The 22,311-nt window shown below is 45.9% G+C and overlaps 1 protein-coding gene across 3 annotated transcripts in view; it reads left to right on the top strand.

Annotated features, from left to right (window-relative positions):
- The first annotated feature begins 2,546 nt into the window (after positions 1-2,546).
- Positions 2,547-22,311, top strand: part of DUSP22 (dual specificity phosphatase 22) — a 44,548-nt gene continuing 24,783 nt past the window's right edge. For 2 of the 3 annotated variants that reach the window (XM_074899595.1, XM_074899596.1), the window contains exons 1-2: positions 2,547-2,856; positions 8,918-8,951. Coding sequence is in view for 1 of the 3 variants with exons in the window: in XM_074899594.1 (XP_074755695.1) it covers positions 2,836-2,856; positions 8,918-8,951; positions 17,034-17,116 (138 nt within the window). In the remaining 2 variants the exon portion in view is untranslated. Of the gene's footprint in view, positions 2,857-8,917; positions 8,952-17,033; positions 17,117-22,311 lie in introns of all 3 variants that reach the window. The other variant, XM_074899594.1, reaches the window with a different exon arrangement.

Here is a 22,311-nt window from a genome sequence, read left to right as displayed (position 1 = left end):
ATTCATAACGTTTGGATCTCAGTCATATTTTGCATGGCATGAGAACGAAGTAAATTACATTCTGGAGAGCTTTGCCAATGAAATATTAAAGTCAATATCTGTGATAAAGCTCATTGCTATGCTTTTCAGCAGTACTGAGGGAGAAGTGCAGTATATTAAGCCAGGTGTCTATCCTTCCCAGCCTTAGAGAGATCGCTCTGATGTTTTTGAGGCTGATGATGACATAATAGACGCCCCAATCTCTGTGAAGCTTCAGGGAGGGAGAGGTTCAGGAATGGTTCAAAAGTAAAGGTGTCTCTCTGGTGTTCCCCTTTTCTGCTGTGAGCTGAGGCATATTGCTAGGTCCAAGAGGCTGGGGGCAGGGGAGTCATGAGCTGAAGACAAGGTCCTGATCCCAAACAGTTGAGGTTGAAGCATGTGTTGGCTTCCTACTGCCCTGCTGGCACAGTTCCATAGGGGAGACACAGGTCTGCAGAAAGCGGTGGGGGCTACCTCACACTGAGCCTCACCTAACCCGGGTTGAGGTGTAGCTCAGCAGTGCTCCCAGGGCCACCCAATTCAGACAGACCAGAAGCGGCCTAGCTTCAGCAGTCCATGCTGCTGGCTTTCCTCTTACAACCCCAGGATAAGATTTTTCAGCAAACCTCTTGCTAGCACCCTGCCTCCTCGCCGGTCACTTGACACACCACTGTCAAGGTAGTCGGCAACAAACTACCTGCCAGCTGCAGACTGCTCAGGAGCCCATCCCACCTCAGCTGCCCTGGGCTCTGCTCCTCCAGCAGCGCTGCTCTCAGGCATGTTCCCTTCCCTGGAAATTTAAGCATCTGTGGTGATGACACGGCTCTTTCAAGGGCAAGAGTTTCCCAGCTTTCTAGGCAGTGAAACCGATGGCTTAGCTTCTGTTGGCTTTCAAGCGTGTCATTGGCTTCTGTGGGAACAGCACTGGTTTTTGAAGATGCGGCAATCCAATGACATGCCACTGCTGAGGCAACTGGTCCTGCTCCCTGTCTCCGTGTGTGTGCTGGTCTGACGCCATGGGGAGCGGGCTGTCACTCCCCAGCTTTCTATGGGGTTCGTTCTCTGGACAAGTTTGGTGTTGGGTCAGACAGGTGTTGAGGGTTGCTTAAGGAAATGGTCACAGCTGTAGCGGGTAGCATGGAGGACGTGAGACAGCCTCTTTGGCAACAGCCAGCACTTGACTGCAACTGGAGGTTGTGAAATTGTCCCCTAAGAGTGTGCTTGAACAAACAGATGGGCAACACTTGAGTCCCCAATCACTCATCTATCCGTCATTTCAGAGTTCATCCATCCGTTATCTGATACCTGTCTTCACTGCCTGTCGGCGTTACCCTATTCTCCATCTTTCACCCTTCCACTGCCTGTCTTGGGCTGCAGAGGCCCCTGACCTGCCCAGGCCTACTGAACAATGCCCAGCAAATGACATCTTGACATCACTTCTTATATACATTTCACACTGATGTAATAAATGCATAGAGAGCCTGGCAATGGCTACACGGCAGCATCCTTCTTTGTTCTGCATTTGAGCCACTAAGAATTTTACTCTTTTGGAGGGGATGTTACTGTGCTGGCTAACAGAAAAGATCTTATGTAGTACTATCCTGTCCCTGCATATTTAAACTGTGCATATCCCTTAGGTCCTTGCCTGGATTCCCTATCACATTAACTCTTCGGAGTAAATTTCCTTCGCTAACCACCAAATCCCCCATCCCATCACCACACCTCCCCAAAGCACATCCCTGTGGCTCGAGGGATGTGGCTGCATCATGTCATATTTAGCTGGGTGTCAGGGAGCAAAGGACGAGTGTGGAAGGGCTGAGCATGGCTTTGGAGCCACGCTTGCTGTGACTCTGCAATAAGCGCGAGGAGGGTTGGACCGGGTGACCTCTGCCCGTCCCTTCCCACATCAGCCAGCCCGATTCTGCGACGTTTGTTGCAAACTCTTTGCTTTCTGCGCTCTGTTCGTGTAATCAAGGGCGTGAATGTCCTTCGTGTACCGGCCGACCTGCAGCGCGGCGGCGGTCACGGAGCAGGAGGCCACGGCAGCGCCCCGGCTCTCCGCGCAGCCGGGCCCTCACACCCGCGGCCGGGGCCGCACGCCGCGGAGGGACGGGCTGGCCAGCGGGAGGCTGCGGCGGCAGCCCGGGGCCTGCTGCCCGCCGCCTGGCAGGACGCCGCGGCCCGTTTGAGGTCGAAACAAAACCGGCTTGGGTCCCAGGCAGGCGGGCAGCACCCTCCCGCTCCAGCGCGGCGTGCCGCAGCCCGGCCCTGTGCTCCCCGGCAGGTACCTGCCCGGGCAGCCGCAGCGCGGCTCTGGGAGGCGGCGCCCCGCGGGAGACCTCAGGAACGGGGCGAGGCCGCGCCGGGCGCCGCTACAGGTGGGGCAGGTCGGCGGCGCGGGGGGCGCTGGGAGCCGTAGTTCCGGCGGGCGGGCGGCGGAGGGGCGGGGCGGCGCCGCGGACTACAAGGACCAGGGCGCCCCGCGGGCCGGGGCTTTAACCGCACGCCGGGGGGGCGGCGGCGGCAACGGCGGCAGCGGCGGGAGGAGGCAGTTCCTGGTGGCGCGGCCCCGCCGCTCACCGCTCCCGGGGGCGGCCGAGCGGAAACCCGCCCCCAGCCGCCAGGAGAAAGCTCCAGTCAGGGCGGGGGGAGATGCGCCTTCCCAACGACGGCAAAGCCGCGGCCATCCTTAATTAGCAATTAGCTCGTCCCCGGTCACCCCCCGCCCCCCGCCAGCCCTGTCCCATGCGCGCCGACCCGCCGGCGGCAGCTGGCGACGGCTCCTCCCGCGGTGCCGGCGCGCGGGTCGCTTAAGCCATGGGGAATGGGATGAACAAGGTAACGCCGCTCGTCGCCGTTGCTGCTGCGCGTGAGTGCGTGTGCGGGGCCGGGGGCGGCCGGTCCCTCCCCGCCGCGGCGCCCCCGCCTTTGTCTCGCCCCCGGGCGCCCGCTCCAAGAACAAAGGCCAGGGCAGGAGAGGCGGCTGCCTTCAACCTCGGGGGTCCCCCACCCCGGGGAGGAGGAGGAAGGGCGGGGGAGAGCGAGGGGGGGAAGGAGCCGGTGGCCGCGCCGCTCCCTCGGGGCGCGCCTCCTCCCCAGCCGCAGCGCGGGCAGGCAGGAGGGGGGCCCCGGTTTCGCTGATGCTCGCCCGGGTTTCCCCTCGCCGGGCGAAGCCGGCCGGCGGGGCTGGGGGCGGCTCCGCGCCCCCAGCGGTCGCTGACGGCCGCCGTGCACCCCCCGCCCCCCCGGCGCGGCGCTTTGGTCCGCCGCAGCGCCGGGCCCTTCCCCGCCGCCCTCCTCGGCTGTGCCCCTCGCGGTGCCCTGGAGGGGAGCTTGGGGCAGAGCCCGGCACGCCCCCCCCTGCTTGCGGCAGGACCCGGGGCGTCGGGCTGTCAGCCCGGCCAACCCAGCGAGCGCGGGATTAAGTCATTTAACTTCTCCATCCCTCGTTCCCCCCCCAAGCAGGAGTGCGGGCCCGCGGGGGTCTCCCCGGGCGGGGAGCCGGTGGCGGACGCGGGCGGTCGCTGGAGGGGTGGTCCCGGTGGGACAGGAAGGCGCTTGGCCCCGGTGGAGATCGCAGCGAGGAAGGAAGATGGATCTGTTTTGCAAAGGGTGTTGGCTTTTTGGCAGTGGGGGCTTATTGTAAGCGCCGATTCCCCTGGCATGTTGTGGTGGTTATCAAGGGACAGCTGTGATTTTTCTCACTGTCTCCACCTCTGTTTTAAACCCAGGTTTGAAAGTGCGGTGGTAACTAGCCTTTTATATATAGCTTACTATGAGGAACAGAAGTTGAGTCATCTGTCTTAACATCCTGCTTTGAGTACTTTGGGAGTAGCTTTGCTGTGAGCATGACCTCTAACAAAGCGGAGGAGAAGAGCTAGACATAGCTGCCCACAAGTTGTCCATCCTTGCCCCGGGAAGTCAAACTGGTGAACACCCTGTGTGCGTTGCACACTACCTGGGAGGTGAAGCCTTTTCATCCTATGGATAGAGACGTTGTAGTAGAAACTTTAGGCAGGGGAAAGATCTGGCCAGTTAGTCCAACTAAGTTAGCAGGGAGGAGGTAGAACATGCTTTGGTCTTTCTTTTCATTTTTGCTTTCAAAGTCTAGGGATAATGTTGTGATATGTAGCTACTCCCTGGAGGTACCTTCTAAGAGTGGCCAGTTAGGAAGAAACACAGCCTGAGAGACTTCTTTTAGACTTCTGGTATGTTTGTAGTATTTTCTGGGAATGTTTGAATTTACCAAAACTTTTAGAGGGTATCGGATGCTAAATTTGCAATCTGGGGGGGGTGGTGGTGGTGGGATGGGCAGAAAAGGACAATTCTCAACCCTTTGTAGCTTAGCCCTCTTTGTCTGTATTCCATCTTGCTGTGGTACCATGTGGGCAGGAATTGGCAATCGGTGACTCCGGGCAATTTAGTAATTTTAAGTCAGTTAAGTGTTGCCCAGTCATATACCAACCAGAGCTTTTGGGACAAGCATATTACTACACTGATTTTTCTCCTCCCTTCTTATGGCTGTGTCCAAGAGGATGAAATGGTCAGCAGTTCAGGAGGAGCTGGCTCCTTTAAGGAGGCTACAGCCACATTGGGTACTGGTCATCAGGCTTTATTTTTGTAGGGGTCTCACATGTAGGTCTGGTGCTTGCCACCTTCAGAATGTGCCCCTGGATCATCTGTTCCTTCTGATCTTGAGTCAGCAAAGGCCAGACAGGCAAGGGGAGGTGTGGAGTCATCAACACTGATGTTTGCTTGACTGTATTTTGCAGTCTTATCAATACAAATTGCCTTAGTTTCCAACTGAAGTGTGTTTTTTGTGGCAGAGCTATATGCGGATGGTAGGGAAAATAAGCAGCTTATCCGATGGTGGATTATTTCATTTAGGGAATCTCTTTGTACTGATGCCAGGGAAGAGGATTAGTGGTGACCTGTAATGGGTATGGTAAGGAAAAGCTTCAGAGATTGCTACAGCTGCTGTGACCGCTCTTGGATGCTGAGCCTTTCTCGGTGGCATGGTGCCCTCCTATTTTTCTGTCACATGATATGGATGTATTTTGTAGCAAATAGCAGTTGCATCTGACTTTATGTGGCCGTTAGTGCTGATTAAGGGCTGGAGGCCTGGCATTTTGTTTAGGCGGGGTTTGTCTTTTGTTGCTAGTTTTCTCTGTAAAATTAGCTGTGCTTAGTTTTTTTCCTTAAGCCCATCCAAGCCTCCTGACTTCTCCTGAATTCAACTGAAAGCATTGGTTCACAAATACCCTTCTTATTCTGCTCAGAGAAGGAGAATTGGCTAGTGAGTGTGTATTGACTTAGCTGCTAATAATTTTATAGTGCTTTACTTTTTTTTAATGTTTTTTAAGTACAGAATGAGTAAAGATTTAGGAAATTGTCTGGGTGGCCTGATTCATCTTCATGCTTAATATCTAACTTTGACTTGTATTCAAAGTTCAAGTTGAAGTCTGTGGCTGAAAATGACAAAGATGTTTTCCAGGAGCTGAAGTCTAGCGGCTGAGATGGTGACAGGAGATTGTAATACTTAGATTTGATTATCTGTGAACAGGATATGCTTAGTGAAGAGTTCCCCCTGGGTTTTAGTTCTTGTTTGTCCTGTTACAGTTAACTGCCCGTTATTCATGCAGACTCTTCTGAAGGGGTGAGTTGAGTGTTATCTCTACAAAAAAGGGCAGATAAATCATGTTCGTTGTAGGAGCTGATTCATAAGAAATGTAAATCAGCGTGGATAGTTAGGGCTGATGCAACCAGTTCTGTGGAAGCCAGGGAAGCTGTGCCAGTTCATGTCAGCAGCAAAGCCCTCTGCCTGACCAGTGCCGCTCTCCTGTACCAATGGACGGGGTGGGCTTGTCTCCACTTTCTACAGTGCCTGGCCATCTCTGCAGGAGGCCTCATGAACTTGGCTGGAGTGCCCATCAGCAGTAGCGCATCTAGAAGCAGCATCAGGCAGGGAGTTAGATGCTTTATTCTAAGTGTGTGTCTGTATAGGAAACAGCAGCAAAGTAGCCCTTTAAGCCATTCTCCAGAGAGGTGTATTTTCAGGGAGGACTGATGAGATGTGTTAGCTGTCTGTTACAGGGCTCTGTCTTTGTGTGAGGTGGTGAACGTGAGCTGTTCTCACGCAAGACAGGAACGAAGACAGGCGTTGCTGTCCTTGTTGCTTGGCTGTGCACTCTTCTACATCTGTTATTTAGTCCATGGTCATTTTCTCAATGTTTCGGATGATATAGAGAAGCTACTGTTTTTATTCATAAAGCAGTGGTTGAAAAGTTTACAAAAACAACCTCCTTATTTTTCTTCTGACTCCCACCCCTTCTCTCTTACACGCCCCTCATAGCCATCGGCCTTCATTTTGCTCGGCCCGGAGTTGCAGTTACTGAAGGCAGTGTGAGATGACACAGCTGAAAGTTCCCAGCCGTAGTCTAGTGCTGAAGTATTAGTCAGCACGGCATGAAGATTCACTTCTTTCCAGGTAGCTTTCACCCATAGTAATGTTTCTTGCTTCTTGAATGACTAGGACAACAGGGGTAACATCTGCCCTTGGTTGCACGGTGTCCTAATTTCCTATCTAGCATAGAATGTTGCTTCATCATGCACAAATGCAAACTTCTGGATTTTTCCTCCTTTGCCGACAACAATCTAAGAAGCCTTATTTTTGCAACCCCCCGGTGTTCCTTGATATCTTTAATTTATAATGTCTAAGCTTAATGACTGTGACTGGAATTTAAGCTTTTATCTTCTCTTGAGAGCATATATTTGATGCAGAAATAATGTCCTGGGGTCTAAATTGCTGGAGTCTACAGTAGTGGTAGTGTGATTTGAGATTTGTGTTGCAGATAGGAAATACCAGATAGCAATTTAAAAATATCAGACAGGCTTTTGTCCTTTTTTTTTTTTTAAGCTTATGTTGAGGGAGCTGGCTGGGGTGATATGGTTGGTGAAGTTTGTTCATAAGTTGACTCTCTTTTGCTTTAGAGCATGTTTTTTGTTTGTAGAATTTGGTTGTTGGCCATGGCCCTTGGGTAGTCTGCTCTTTGGAGCAGATACCTGCTTCTGATTCATAGCCTGGGATGCTGGCCTTTGAGCTGCACTTCTAGCAGAGTCATCAAGTGTGCTTTAAATAACAAACCAGTCCATGAAACCGTGAGTATGCGGAAAGGGACAGCAGAATGTTGTAAGGGTTCCTTTCCCTCCTTGATACCCTGGCATTGGAAACTGCCCCACTGTTTTTTTTGGTGCCTTTGTATGAATGTTGAATTTGTACAGATGAAAACTAAAGAGGCAGGGAAAGGGGAGAAAGCTGTCTGATCTATTATGCGAAACTTACAGGTGCCTGTTTGTGCCAGACTAAAGAACCATTTTTTTGTCTAGCTGGTGTTGTCATGCAGCCCTTAATTTGTAAGCAGTTGAAGATACATCAAGGGTCCCTGAGAAGTGGTCTTTTGATATCGGTGGCAGAATTGAGTCCCGTGGTTAGAGCTGGTATGAAACAGCAGGGAGAGAGAGAGATCACCCAGCGAAGCTGAGGGAGGAATGTTTGCACAAAGCTGCAGGGAGTGTAAGAAGTGCTGCAGCCTTCTTGTTTTCTGCAAGGCTAGATAAATAACAGTGAACATGATGGTTTTATCGAATGAAGGCCTTGGAGTTAAGGCAGATCAGAAGTTATTTTGCAGGCCCTTTTGCCGGCCCGCTAACCTTTGCGTGGTAAGCCGGATTGCCTTTCAGCAGGAAGGCTGCAGTGAAATGGAGACTGGGGTGCTAATCCCCGATGAAAAGTCCTTCATGACTTTCGGAACTTCACGGCTGCCGGACCGAGAAAAATGGGTGGAGTTTTCCCTTTAAATAGCTGTGCCCGAGAGACTGTTGCTGCTGTTGTGGTGACACTTGGGTGTTGCTAAGGCTTTAGGAAGTCAGTGCTGACATATCTGTATTGGTGGTATGCTCTGCATGCACCGAAGAGAAATGGATTGTGCGGTCTCACTGCCACAGTTTGGGTCTCTTCAAAGGGTGTGGGTCAGAAACTTCAGGCGGCAGAGAATTAATTTCTTGGCCAGAAAGTGTGTATGTGGTGTAGCCCGGGGTTTTTTCATGTCCTTACAGCTTCTCCACCTTGGGAGGGTTGTGAGAGGGTGGGACGGGTAGCACCGCAGTGTCACCTGCCTCTCTGTATGTGTGCGTGCATGCATCCTCAGCCTGCACAGGCTGGTCCCCAGGCTGACCTTGGAACTCCCCAGTTAAAGGAAGCCCTGTAACTGAGACCCGGGCAGGCTTCTGGGAGGGTTGGGGTGAATGGCTAGATCTGGGAGAGAAACACGCAATTGGAGCGTTTGGGACAGTTCTCTTTCTATGTGAATGCACAACTTGTTGTTTGCAGTGATTTCCTCTATTGAAGAGCTCCACAGTGCTGCAGCCCTGAATTGCATGGCTTTGCACTTCAAAAGACTTCAAGGATGTTTTGCAGTGCTTTGTCCAGCTTGCTTTGCAACTTTAGGCAAATCACCTTTTCTGTATGAAGCTTCATCATTAGTTAAATGAGGGTGACTCTTATCCAGCTGCTGGGGGGGGAAGGGCAGGGGGAGGAGTGCACTTCGAGGCCCGCTTCATATTTGTAAACCACTTTTGCTGTCCTTGGAGAGACTCCATTATGTGAGAGTCCGCATGATTAACAACCCCCGGCTGTCAGCGAGTGCTCTCAAACCACGGTGTACCTAGAGCTGTGTAGCTGCAGAAGGTTGCAAAGAAGCACAAAATGTTGTCCGCCTTTTAGACTGCATTTGACAACAGTCTGCTAAAGTAGTATGTTCCATCCTGTATGCAAATCGAACTTTGTCAAATTGTCTTACCACAAGATATCTATATTTGATACTATATTTCTTTCTCACAGATTCTGCCTGGCTTGTTCATTGGCAACTTTAAAGGTAAGATTAGTTTAATCATTATCTCTAGGATTACTTAGCATGGGTCTTAAGGTGTTTCGCAGGCCTACGGAATTCTCTGATATCTCTGCAGCTGCTTTAACCCTATCTTGCTTCATTTCTGGATTCACCTGGTAGCACTTAAAGAAGAACTTGTTTGCCCTCTTATCCATGTGCTGTGCTGCAAGTACTTTAAGTAAAGAAAAATGAACGCCATCTCCTTGGAGCGTGCTTCAGCTGGGATTCCTAAACATTGGCCTGCCTTAAATGATTCCTGTGCTTGGCAGGCAAGCCTATGAGCCAGGCAGATTCTTTGTAAGGCTTATTTCGAGCCCTCCTTATAACTAAAGGTTTAGTATGCCTCCCGTTTGTTGCTTTCATTGTTTTGGTTATTTATAATAACTGCTAAAGAGTTCCTGTAATCACTGCTTGCAGGACTGATAGGTCTGCAGATTGCTGTCTGACCACTGATACTCGCAGTTTGTGTCGCGGATGTAAGATTCTCTGGACTTTTTTCCCTTTTTGCATGAGGTTTATTTTTTGTGTACAGGAAGACAGGACCATTTTTAGAAAACACAGGAAACTTTGTGTTGACATCCAAATAAATGACCTGTTCCCAAAGCACCCTGTTAGCAGCAGTTCCTGCTGACTGTCCCTACTCAGAAGTAAACCAGTTGTGTCTGTACAGTCGTTTTGATACATGTAGACCCTGTATTTCCTATGCTTGGGTAAAACAGCAGGGCAGGACCTGCAGGCACTGCTGTGATATCCTGTCCTTCCTGGTCTGTCTGGTATCACAGCTGGTCTGTTAAGATTGGACAACGCCTCCACTGGATTTAGACGGTGCGGCACCTCTTCTGTGCCTCATGCCCACCCTTCCTTCCCTACCCCCATCCTGAAACCTGTGGGTTTTGCCTGATTTACGTGCTTCTGGACCTGCTGACCCCTGTTGGTGGTCCAGTGCTTGCTGCCCCTTGGGAAGTGGAGCCGATCACCTTGAGACACAGCCTGGAGGTACATGTGAAGCTAAAAGCTGACTTTTACCACACTGGGATGCAAACTCAAGTACAACAGCTAGGGCGTGAGAGGGAATTAATCATGGCATGGTAATGAAAATGAAAGGGTGGAGGTGAGTTTATACTGGTGGAAGTAGGTAATCAAAGAATTAAAAAGAAAGCAAGCAGGAAAAAAGGAAAATAAGGGGAAGATGCTTTGGACAGACCGATGCATGGGCCAGTGACAAAACTAAATAACTTGGTCACAGCTGTGTTGCTTCCTCTTTTTATTTTTTTTTTTCTTTCCTGTCAAGTAATTTAGGAGAGGGGTGGGATGGGAGGGTGTTTGATAGCAGAGTCCTTTAACTTTCAAGCTGTCTGGCAGGTTGGGCAGGATGGGCCCAGGGAACGTGGCTCTCAATCTGTCCCTCCATCTGTGGCCATCCTGCTGGTAAGGCCTTGACGGTCTGCCCTGGGGAGCGAAACCCAGCCAAAGCATCTGTTTCATGGTGCAGTTCTGTTTTCAGCCGATGAACAGTTTTTGACCAGCTGAGGGGAGTTGGCCAAGGTTGCGGAGTGAGTCAGCATCTCTGCTGATGCCAGGGCCTGCGACCCTCTCCCTCGCGCTGCTCTGGCCACTCAGCTGTGCGTCTTGCAAATGGTCCTTAAATGGTACGACAGGTCACTTCTGTGCATAGACCAGAGGCGTGCGCATGAAGGTGGTGTGAGTGGGCAGTCTTTCAGGGAGTCTAGCTCCATAAAAGAGAGGAAGGACCTCCATAGAAGACAGTAAGGACGGGTTAGCTTTAGTCTCTGTTTATCTTATGGAATCTGTTTTTTAAATTGACTAAAACCACCAAGCGTTTGTTTATTGCTATGACCTTTGATCACATTACATTTAATCATTATGTTCTACCATCATGGGTATCTGTTATAATCTCAAGTTAGCTACCGTACCTGGAGAGGAAGAGAGAAGATTGGTGTTACAGTACTTAACTAATTCAAAAGCAAACTTTTATTATTCTTTTTCTGCATCCTCTGCCCTTAACACCCACCCTGCCTCACTGCTTTCAAGCTCTCTGTGCAGTGAAGTCATCCCATTTAGGGACAGGCTGTTGGTTAATCACCAGTGCATTTTTCTGGAGGAGTTTGATTACTGTGTTCTCGGGGCATGTTCTGATTTGTGGCACTTTTTGAAAAAGTGACTAATGAATTTTGAGACTGCCAGAAGGGGATTGTTGACTGAGAAATACTCAGTACCATATACAGTTGGGATTGATTAGGGTATCCTGATATGGGCAGCTGAAATGTCTAGATACTTTTAAAGACGTGGGTTTACAAAATTATTTCCTGTAATGTATTTTTGAACAGTCTCCTATTTCTTCAGCTTGAGACCGAAAGCTTGAATTGAATAAAGTTGCATCTTGTCAGTAGGAGGAGTAACACTGAAAACTTGGCATTGTGCATCTTGTCTGGACACAGAGCTCAGACTTTGTGGTACCCTCCAGGTCTCAGTGTAGGGGGTAGAGAGGAGGGAACTTCTCCAGAAGACGAGTCAGGGGAGTCTCTGAATTGCTCTGATCTGCCCTCTGGAGGATAGTCTCCCCTCCCTTCTCCAGTGAGCCTGAGCAGGCAGGGTTTCCATAGCTAGGTAGAAATACCGTTCTAGGCACACTCCTGTCTCCCTGCTGTTTGGCAGACCTCTGGGGACACGGACAGACTGGGAAGAGGCACAGTTGTTTCAGATGGGTGCCTTCCTGATGAATGAACGCAGGGTGTTAAAGATGTTAAGCACTGTAATCCTGGAGGGCTGCTGTCTGGAGAAGGCATTCAGCAATTGTTCCAGTTGGGGAATTATTATTCAATACTCAGCAATATTTCTACTTTATGTATAGGGTTTCTTTTCTTAGGCCATATCAACTTAAAAACAATCCATGACAGAGGAAGTGTAAACTCCTCCTCATTTGACTGGGAGATAGACTGAGGCCCAAGAAAGACTTGTGAAATAAATCTGTGGCAGAAATGGGAGTTGAACTTGCTGCTTCTGGTTTGGCTGCTGCGCAAACGTGTAGGCAACGAGAGGGGCTTTTGTAACCACCTTAGGGTCTTTAGGGTTGAAAGTTATGTGTAGTCCTGATTACAGAAAGCACTGAAGTACATGCTGAAATCCCCCTAAGTCCCCAGGACTTCAGTATGTCTCTGGAAAACTTTCCTGAAAAAGTATAGATTTTGGCATGTGCTTAACTGCTTGTTATCTTACAAGATCTGATTTTGCTCATCAATAGCACATTAAAATTGTGGTATGTCTCTGAGAGAGTGTATTTGAGATTGCACAGCTAGAGGGCAGAAAAAATCAAGAACCACAGATGTCCATACAAAATACCAAGACAGTTTGGTCTGAAAGCCCGGAAGGAAGCAGAGCTCTTGGACTTCTTCAGTGATAGTGAAGGAGTTATTTCTTTGCAAATGGGAGGGTGGGGGGCCAAGAGAAAAAGATGAGGGAAGAGGATGAGGAAGTTAACTCTTCCCACCTCTAGTTTAGGGAAAATCTTGGTTTGTTACAAAGGAAATTCAATCCCCTCAAAAGACAAAGAATTTATTGTGGGATTGCATGCCCACATGTCTTCTGCACTGGAAACCTGAGGTTCCTTGAAAAGCACCCATGCTCACAATGAAAATAGGTGCTTTGTTCCTTAAGGGACTGATATGACAGGGGTTTTTAGCCTGTTTTTCTGCGCAAATAGAGAAAATACCATTTATTCTGATAGGAGGTTCTAAATAGGTGCTTGTTTGATTCCAAACCAAAAGGTATAGCAGTAGCAAGCACCAGAGACTCGAGTGTTTCTACCTTGAATATTAAAGAGCTTGTGTCCTTCCTTGCTTGTAATCATATTTGGAAGATTCAGGTTTTTCCAATGGAATATTTGGGGGCTTTTTGATTTGAAGGGGAAAGCCACAATATGAGGTTTAATTCCCCCCAAAGAGTCCAGTGTTGCTCTAGATGAGCAGGAGAGTCTTGGGAAAGTTTCTACCCTTCCCATTACTAAGTATATAAAAAGGCTGTGCTCACCAAGTGGTTCTGCTGTGTTCGTAGATCCAATCAATGTCTGTTATCAGCTGCTTGTTTTTTTGGGGGAAAAGTTTCCTTTTCTAGGTCTTTATTTCATGTACTGAAAACAGGACAGGGTGAAGATACCGTTCCCTTTTTCAGGTGGCTCTTTTGAAGGAGAACATTTTATAGGTACTCTCATGAAACAGAGCACTGGACCATATTCCCCATCTTTCTCACTCTCCAGAAAGGTCCTTCTGAGAGGCTGGGACAAAATATGTATTGGAACGTAGTTTGAAGTGGGGACAGGCGATGTGAAGTTTTTGTTCGTGTCCTTAGTTTCTGTGTGTGTGTGTGTGTCTTTAAGTGGGGATCATTAAATGCTGGAACAAGCTCTCCTGATGGGAAACCATTCTCAGTAGTAGCTCTTAGTGCTCTGAATCACTGGAGAGGAGGTTCTCCTTTAGGTGTCTGTCTCTCTAGTTCTCTCCAAAGCAGAAAACAAAGTGTAGACAAAAAGTTGCTTTATTTTAAAAAGATAAGTACTTTGGGTGATGATGAAACTGTATTCTCTATACATTTGCAGATTGAGATTTAATTCTGTTGTAAGTACTGGTCTGACTTGTCTTCTCTAAGTACTTACCTTGTTTTTGTATGAATAACAAAATTTTATACTGAGAGCTTAATACTCACTAGCTTACTCTGTTATAGAAGCTTGTCTGTCTTCAGACTAACAGCAGTGTCAGAAATGTGAGCTTTGGAGGAGGAAGAAGGGAGGATGCCTTTAGTTTGGGATAACTGGCTAATGGGAGGAAAGGTGACAAAATGAAAATAAACTAGTCTCGCTTATCTTGTGGAGATGTTTAAATCTTCTAAATTCACAAGTGAGTTGCTGTTAAATGTTGCAGGTCAGACCCATGTCACTGTAATTCTTTTTTCCCCTGTTCCTGGCAGGATGATTTTGTGTTTTGTTGTTAGCAGTAAGAGGTGGAAAAGACCCTACAGCTTTTTCTTCCCATCTAAGGCTACAAAGGGGAGAAGTCTTAATTCCTCACCCTGCATCTCTATGGAGGTACTTAAAACCAGAATGGTTGTATGTACATTTGAGACTTCATCATCCTAGTATTGGGGGTCCTTCAGTCATTGATGTGGCTTAGTTGGAGTGATTGGAGCAGTATTGTCTCCCTTTTGTGAATGGGGAATGGAAGCACAATATGCAAGCACAATACAATTTGCTCCCCAGCCACACAGTAAGGCTCCCAGAGCTGCAGGGAAACAAATTCTGACACATATAACCCACCTTCCTGCCCCCAGTCCCATTTTGATGACTTTGCTATTGCTTTTGCAATTAAGTGTTTGCAGGTCTCTGCATATGAAGAGATTAAGCTAGGAGTCATAGAATTAAATTGAGGGAAAAGCACTAAATATGGGTGTGGGAGGGAGAGAGGAGGACTTCCCCACTGTGAACTGTGTGTGTCCTTTTGTGTGAGGGAGAGAGTTACCTGAAGGCTTTACTCGAAGTCCGCATCAGCTGAGAAGTGTTTTGCTGTATGAAATGGAGTATTAGGTATTACTGTGAAGAATAATGCCACATTTTGGGGGACCTTTAGGGGTGCACAAGATGGAATCTGTTAGGTTTCTTTCATATTTAAATTTGGAAATGGGGTCTTTGACACTGATTTCAAAATGTGAGCCTGCCTGTGGCTGTACAGTGCTGTACTACAGTAAAAAAGTTGGAATTTCTGTGGTAAAGGTGATTCTTCTGGCTTTTGGTGGTCCTTTACAAAACCCCTTAATTTTTTTGTAATTCATGGTATGAGACACTGAGTGACAGGATATCTCATTTGTATCACTGTTTAAATAGCTTTGTCTGTAGTATCTGTAGAGACTTACGGCAGGTGCTGGGGGAACCAGGGGAATTTCCCCTTTGTAAACTGTTTAAAGTTTAGATCCAGATTATTTAGATCATTGACTGGGAGGCTTTTTCTCCTCTACTTTTGTAGTTTGAATGGTTGTTTCCTAAATATATTGAGGATCTGGTGGTTACCCTGGGATTTAGATCTGGGATCGCCATTTCCAGCTTGTTTCTAGGAATGTCTGACGTCTCATTGTCTTACTCTGTAGTTCTGATTTGTTGAAACTCTTTTAGCCGAAGCCCTTGCTTAACTGAAGAACTAAAATCTTTCAGTCCTTTTGAGTTGTACTGTGTCCATTAGGCCTTTCAGACTGGTTCAAAGCAGCCAATGTTTAATTTGGATCATTATCTCCTTTTAAATCAGTTTGCCTTGTGTGGCAAGCCATTTCTTACCATGTGGGTCATACTGATAATTAGAGAGTGGGGTCTTGTTTTGCTAGGTATGCATTAACACCCTGAGTTCCAGCCAGCAGGCTCTGAAATCTGCCCTTAGACTTTGGAGAACTGAAAGCAGTGATTTTTAGGGACACTTAGGCTGGATTCTGGACTTGCAAACCCTTGCCTGCTTAAATGTTTGCTGAGGAACTGTCCTATAAACTGTTAAAAATCTGAAGGTCAGGTGGATTAGAAGCCCTTTCCTGGCAAACATTAGCATTTCATCTTTGAAATGCTCACGCTGAGAATTTTAGGAAATTTTAATTGTTCTGTGAAGCTAGACTTTAATTTTGTTTCAGATGGAATTTGTGTTAGCTCCCTCCTGAAGGATGAGGCATCTGTTGATTGTGCAGGCTTGACCAGTAGCAAGGGAAATCAGTGCAGTTTTGACTCTTCATTTTAGTAGCCTTATAGAAGCTTTCATAATTGAATTAGGTTTAAATTTTATTGCTTGTTATTGTGCTCACATGGATCTTGTCTGTGGGATAATATAATTAAAAGTACAATTCCTCTTTGCAATGTAGAAGAGGCATTGAGACTTTATATAATAGAGTGGAATAAGATGAAGCAAGAGATGCTAATTGAACTCTTGCACGTACATAAAGAATGTACAGGTGATGCTATTGTTATTTTTGTACCTAGAGAGAGCCGGTTTGAAACCTTTGTGGTCAGTGCTCTTTTTTTGTGTGCAAGCAGGCTAATGTGAACAGATTGTATGGGCAGATTTGGAAGGCAGGTGTTCACATTGCAAAACCACTGCTGTAGTTGCCATGGTGTGCTGTGCCATTCTCAAGTGAAAAGGTCAAAAGTAAATGGACACAGACTAACTTTTATCTGTGTTAGTGGTTCTTTGAGGTAATTTTTTGGCATGCTAATGGTTTGGTATGGGGAAAGTTGCTTACTGATGACAGATAATCTGTTTTACCTTCTTTCTCATAGAAACAAGCCTATGCTTTCTCAATATCTAGCATCAGTCGTCCCAGTTTGCTTTCCAGTTTTGAATGTTTGAAACCCCTTGGTTACAGGTCTAGGAACCACCTTTTCACAACTCTACTTCCTTGCTGTAGCATTTTGCTTTTTCATATGTTAAATATCTTTATCATCTTGACCTCTCTTCAGACTTAAAATTATAGTATGTATTGGCTAAATGCACATTTTTGCCTACTAGTCCACAGGACATAAGAATCTAGTTATTGTTTTGGGTTGCCTGTTAATACCTAAATTCAAGTGATACGGTTGACTTCACTTCTCAGACCTGGATATCACAAGGTTTATCTCCTAAGTGAAAATACATCTCCTGAAGGGGGATTTGTGGGTAGAGAGGAGGTAAGCTATTTCTTGTACAGCTCTGACTGCTTGTTCAGATGGCCATCACCTGCACATGGGCATACACAGACTTATATTTCAGATGCAAAATACATGAAACTTCTGACTTAAGAACACATTCCTGAGTCACTTAAGCTTGTTCTTTATATAGTATATAATTTGTTTTGGAGTTAGAAGTGTGTCTTCCCGTTAGTCACTCTGATGATGGTGTTCTAGAACAGCTGCATTTGGGGTTTTGCTTTACTTTGTGAAGCTTCAAAAAGAAATGTACCAATGATAAGTGATTTTCAACATGCACAAAGGAAAGGGGAGTGGGTATTTCAAAAGATTAAAGAAATTATCTTCCTTTTTTCCCTTTATCGCAGATGCCCGAGATGTAGAGCAATTGAGTAAGAATAACATTACGCACATTCTTTCAATCCATGACAGTGCCCGCCCTATGCTTGAGGTAAGAGGTATGGGGGACTCCATGGTAAATCCTTACTTTGCAGTTGACTGTTATAGTCATCTTGAGGTTAATTTCTTGTTCTGAACAATTGGTGTTTTAAGACTGATTTTCTCATGGAAATGTTTGACAGCTGTAGTTTTAGGATCCAGTCACAGATTTTGTGTTGCTGCTGTTACAACAACAAGAAATCTAACCAACAAAGGAAGAGACAATTACAGTGTCAATCAATATAACACAATAATGGGATTGTGTTATTAATTAAATAGTAAAGGTAAGTTTCCTTCTGTGTGGAATCAAGCATCGCATCAACAACTTCCCTTCTCCCCCTTCCCCACTACCAACCCTCCTTTGTACTTGGGCCCCTTTCTTGAATCTTCATAGCAGATGGTTGTGTAAGAGGTTTGCGGTCCTTTTCTGTTTAAAATAGCCTTATTTAAGCTTGGGGTGTGGGAGGAACTGGTGTTCCTTCGTATAATACATCCAATGTAGCAGAGCATCTGTAGGTCTCCAACACTTTAACATGAAGTATTATTCCCCATTTTGCTGAAGGGAAGCTGATACAAAGAGCTGAAATTACTTGACTTGTGTCATCTTCAGCAGTGAAAGAGCTGGGACCAGGCTGCAGGTTGCCTGTGTTGGACTGTTGTGCTTTACGCCAGCTTACCTTGGAAGAAGGGGACTTTGGCTGGGCCTTTCTACACCTTAAAATCCTGCTATTTGATTTATGCTGGGAACTGTTGTCACCTTCAATTTGTTTGTTATTCCCTGCATTCCACTTTTCATGAAATATGGCAAAGTAGTGGGTAAGGCAGTTGCTGGTGTTACCCCTCAGATGCTGCTGGGAATCTCTGCATTCTCTTCATGTAAAAAGTCTTTTGTGAATTCAGTCTTTAAACTGCAGAATTTCTACCTTTCCCAGACTAATCAAAATGTAAGCTGAACAAAACGTGTCCCTAGTATGACATGATTAAAACCAAAATCATGTTAACAGTGAATTCAGAGTTGACCTTGAACTTGGAAGTGTGCCAAAGCAGAGCTTAAGCTGTTGACTTGATTATACTGTCCATTTGACTTCTGTTGTGCCTGATGCTTCTTAAGTCTGAAACATACTGAATTTCAAGAATGCTCTTAGTTGAAGAGATAAACAGTGGTACTAAGGGAGATGTAATGTTTCCTGGGTGCTGTTCTCTAAATGAATAGAATCTTGCTTTGTTTTATTGTCATGATTAGAAAAGTAGGAAGACTAATTATGGTACAGATCAGCTGCAGCCTCAGGCCAGTGTTTCTTGTGGTGGTGGTAGTTTTGACAGCTCACGTGCCACCTCCTTGCTTGTGGTGGTGCATCTGTTTGTGAGGCCACACAGTAAATAAATCCGGGAGCCTTTGTGAGTTAAATATAACCAAGTCACCATTTCTTCCTCTAGCTACCCCCACAAAAGACTTGAAGAATGATATTTACCCAGATCTGTTCCCAATCTGATTCATAATAGTGTCTCAAAAGTTACAGTGGCATGGGAACAAGTAGTGGCTGGCTAAAGATGGACTTGCTTTATTCACCCCTGCTTCTAAAATAAATGGTTCTCCAACTGTGCCTTCTGTTTTCTCAACATGCAGTATACTCCTTCATGTGCCTGTAGTCTGGAAAACAACTGTTAAACTTCTCCCCAGTTCTTAAAGTAGTGGAAGGATTGCAAGTTCTATTGTTTGGGAGCTGAGCTGATTATTAATTACTTTATCATTCGTGGTCTTACTGTGGTGCTTGCTTGCAACTAAATGCTCCTGTTCAGGAACAAGGGCCTAGAAAACATCTACTAGGTTGTGTCACTTCCTTTGTTACTTTGCCAGGTTGTAGGTAGGTATGTTTACAGCTTCTGTATCCACACTGTGCTTGGGGCTTGTTCTCAAGTCCACTGAAATCAAATGGGAATGCTTTCCCTATGTCTCCCTCTTCCCCTTTCCCCCCCCAATTTCACTTGTGGAAAGTGATGGCTTACACTTGTGTTCAGAAATTCTTCTGATGTTATTTGGACCTTTAAACATGGAACTGAAGTGATATGAGAATCTTTTTCCTGAGATGCTCTGTTTTGTGTATTTACTGATCATCTATAAAAAGCTGCCTTTCCTTCGACTGTGGTAGTTACATTTGTTTTCTACTAACAATATTTTATCTCAAGTATTTCCTAGTCGACCTATAGAAAATGCTACAAATACTTCGTTAACCAAAGCTTTCTGTGTAAGCTATGGGAGGTAAGTATTTTTAGACATTGAAAACTCAGTAGTGTTGTAACATGTTATCAAAGAGAAATTGGCCTTTTTTGGCTGTCTGTGGAACAAACGAATATGGATACATACCTTAACTCTTAAAGAGGTCACAAATTACCACATCTTGCTTTTCAGATTTTGAAGTTTCAGCAATGACTGTTTTGATGCAATACTACTTCTGATACAGCACTTAAAACTGATGATGGTGGTTAGAGAATGAAAATGGACAGTCTGGCTTCATTGTTCATGCCCAAGAATGCAATACTCAAGAATAAAAGCAAATGTCAGTGTATGTGGTGAACACCAACTTGATACAGATTGTAAAATTATTTTCCACTGTAGTAACTTGCGGCATTGGTCCTCTCTGATGTTACAGACTGGTTTTACTTGATTGTTTAAAATACAGTACCTTTTAAAAAGTGTGCCTCCCTCTGCTTTACATACTTCAGTATTTGGGTTTGTGTTGCTGTAGTTCCTCATAACTTGGCAAGCTATTAGAAAATGATTGAAGTTTCTCAAGAAGGAATTATATTGGTTTAGGTTTAGTGTGTGCCTGTTAAGAAATAACTTAAAAAAAGAGAATGTTTTTTTACTAAAGTTTGGTTTCAGACATTATCTCAATGATCATTTACAAACTTTCATGGATGTCTGATTTATGGGTGCCTAATAATCAAAGTTTGGCTGTAGGAAGTTATTGCATACTTTCAGGCTGGAATAACAGGGGAAGGTAGGTTTAAAAATCAGTTGGATTCTAAGACTTTTTATACCTTCAGACATTGGCAGCCTGCATTAAATACAAGATACAAGATTGGTTTGTAAGGCTTTGAGTGATTTAGACTGGAAGGAATTTGCCAAAATCTGGCCTCAACTGTCTTACAATATTGCCCTTTAGTTCTTTTTGCATAAACTGTTTCAAGGAAATTTGTCTTACAATAAAACCAATCCTGAAATTACTTTATATTTTGAGAACATCATAAGGCTATTATTCCAGTAAAGTACGCCTGTATTGTTATACAACATCTTAACGACTTAAGTAAGCATTTTGTAGTTTAAAGATGCAAGTTTGTAACTCCATCACAAAGAACCGTAAGTAACTTGTGGTGTGTCCAATAGAAAGGACTGCATGCCATATGGAACAAGGTTTGTTATTTCAGATGCACAGAAGTTAGACCCTGAGTAAGAGCAGTGTTCAACAACATCATGTTTGTTCCCACAGAGGCACAGAGACAGTAGCCTTGGTGAATTGAGTTGGTTCTTCCAGAGCACTTTGGATGGCTGCCCATAGAACACTCACAGATGTTTTATAAATCCACACAAAAGCCATATACAGAGGAGAATAATTAGGTTTATTGCCACCTGCATTCTAATCTATTTCTCAGCTAGTTCAGGTTTTAAAATCTCTGTTCAGAATGTGAGACACACTGAAAGGCAGATGAGGACGTATCTCAGTGTGCTTTAAATAATAGTGTATCTGACAGTGACCTGTTGGATCTGTCCAATAGGTTGTCATCTATCTGTACTTCCATAAGGCCTTTGACATCGTCCCCCACAATATCCTTCTCACTAAATTGGAGAAATACAGATTTGATGGATGAGCTGTTTAGTGGATGAGGAACTGGTTGGATGGTTGCATCCAGAGGCTACTGGTCAACGGCTCAGTGTCCAGATGGAGATCCATGATGGGTGGTGTCCCTCAGGGGTCCATATTGGGACCAGTACTGTTTAATATTGTTGTCAGTGACACAGACAGTGTATCGAGTGCATCCTCGGCATGTTTACAGATGATGTCAAGCTGAGTGGTGCGGTTGACACGCCTGAGGGATGGGATGCTGTTCAGAGGGACCTGGACAAGCTCAAGAAGTGGGCCCATGTGAACTTCATGAGGTTCAACAAGGCCAAGTGCAAGGTGCTGCGCCTGGGTTGGGGCAACCACCAGTATCAATACAGGCTGGGAGATGAAGAGATTGAGAGCAGTCCTGCAGAGAAGGACTTGGGGTTCCTGGTGGATGAAAAGCTGGATATAAGCCAGCAGTGTGCACTCACAGCCCAGAAAGCCAACCATATCCTGTTTGCATCAAAAGAAGTGTGGCCAGCAGGTTGAGGGAGGTGATTCTCCCCCTCTGCTCTGGTGAGATCCCACCTGGAGTACTGCATTCAGCTCTGGAGCCCTCAGTACAGGAAGGATGTGGACCTGTTGGAATGAGTCCAGAGGAGGCCACAAAAATGATCAGAGGGATGAAACACCTCCCCTATGAGGACAGGCTGAGAGAGTTGGGGTTGTTCAGCCTGAAGAAGGGACACCCAGTTGCAACAGAACAAGGGTTAATGGTTCTAAACTGAAAGAGGGTAGATTTAGACTAGATATAAGGAAGAAATTTTTTACAATGAGGGTGGTAAAACACTGGAACAGGTTGTCCAGAGAGGTGGTAGATGCCCCCTCCCTGGAAACGTTCAGGGTCAGATTGGATGGGGCTCTGAGCAACCTGATCTAGTGGAAGATGCCTGTGCTTATTGCAGGGGGGTTGGACTACATGGCCTTTAAAGATCACTTCCAACCCAAACCATTCTATGATCTCTTGGTAGAACTTTTTTTTTTCTTTTTTTTTTTTTTTTTTTTTGAATCTAGCACTAAAAGCTGTTGGGGTTGGAGACCAGAAGTTGAAAGGTCTAACTGTTGGGATATCCAAGCTGGTGCAGTCAGAACCCACGGAGAACGTGGAAGCGCTCTTAACAAATCCTGAGCAATTTTTCCCACTGTTGCTTCAGAGGATGCCAGCTAGGTGTTACTCTACTGAATTAGATCTGGAGTCTAACAAATTTTGTGCCACTTGATCAAAGTGAAGTAAGTAAAGGCAAATCTTGTTAATCTCACTAGAAGAATCGGCTTGCAGGCCCATTGTAGCTAAGAGTGTTTCTCTGTGGATTTTTCAGGT

This window comes from Athene noctua, chromosome 2, assembly GCF_965140245.1.
Source record: "Athene noctua chromosome 2, bAthNoc1.hap1.1, whole genome shotgun sequence".
NCBI classification, from domain to species: Eukaryota; Metazoa; Chordata; class Aves; order Strigiformes; family Strigidae; genus Athene; species Athene noctua.
The sequence above is the reverse complement of the archived record's forward strand: the minus strand, read 5'-3'. Positions and strand labels throughout refer to the sequence as shown.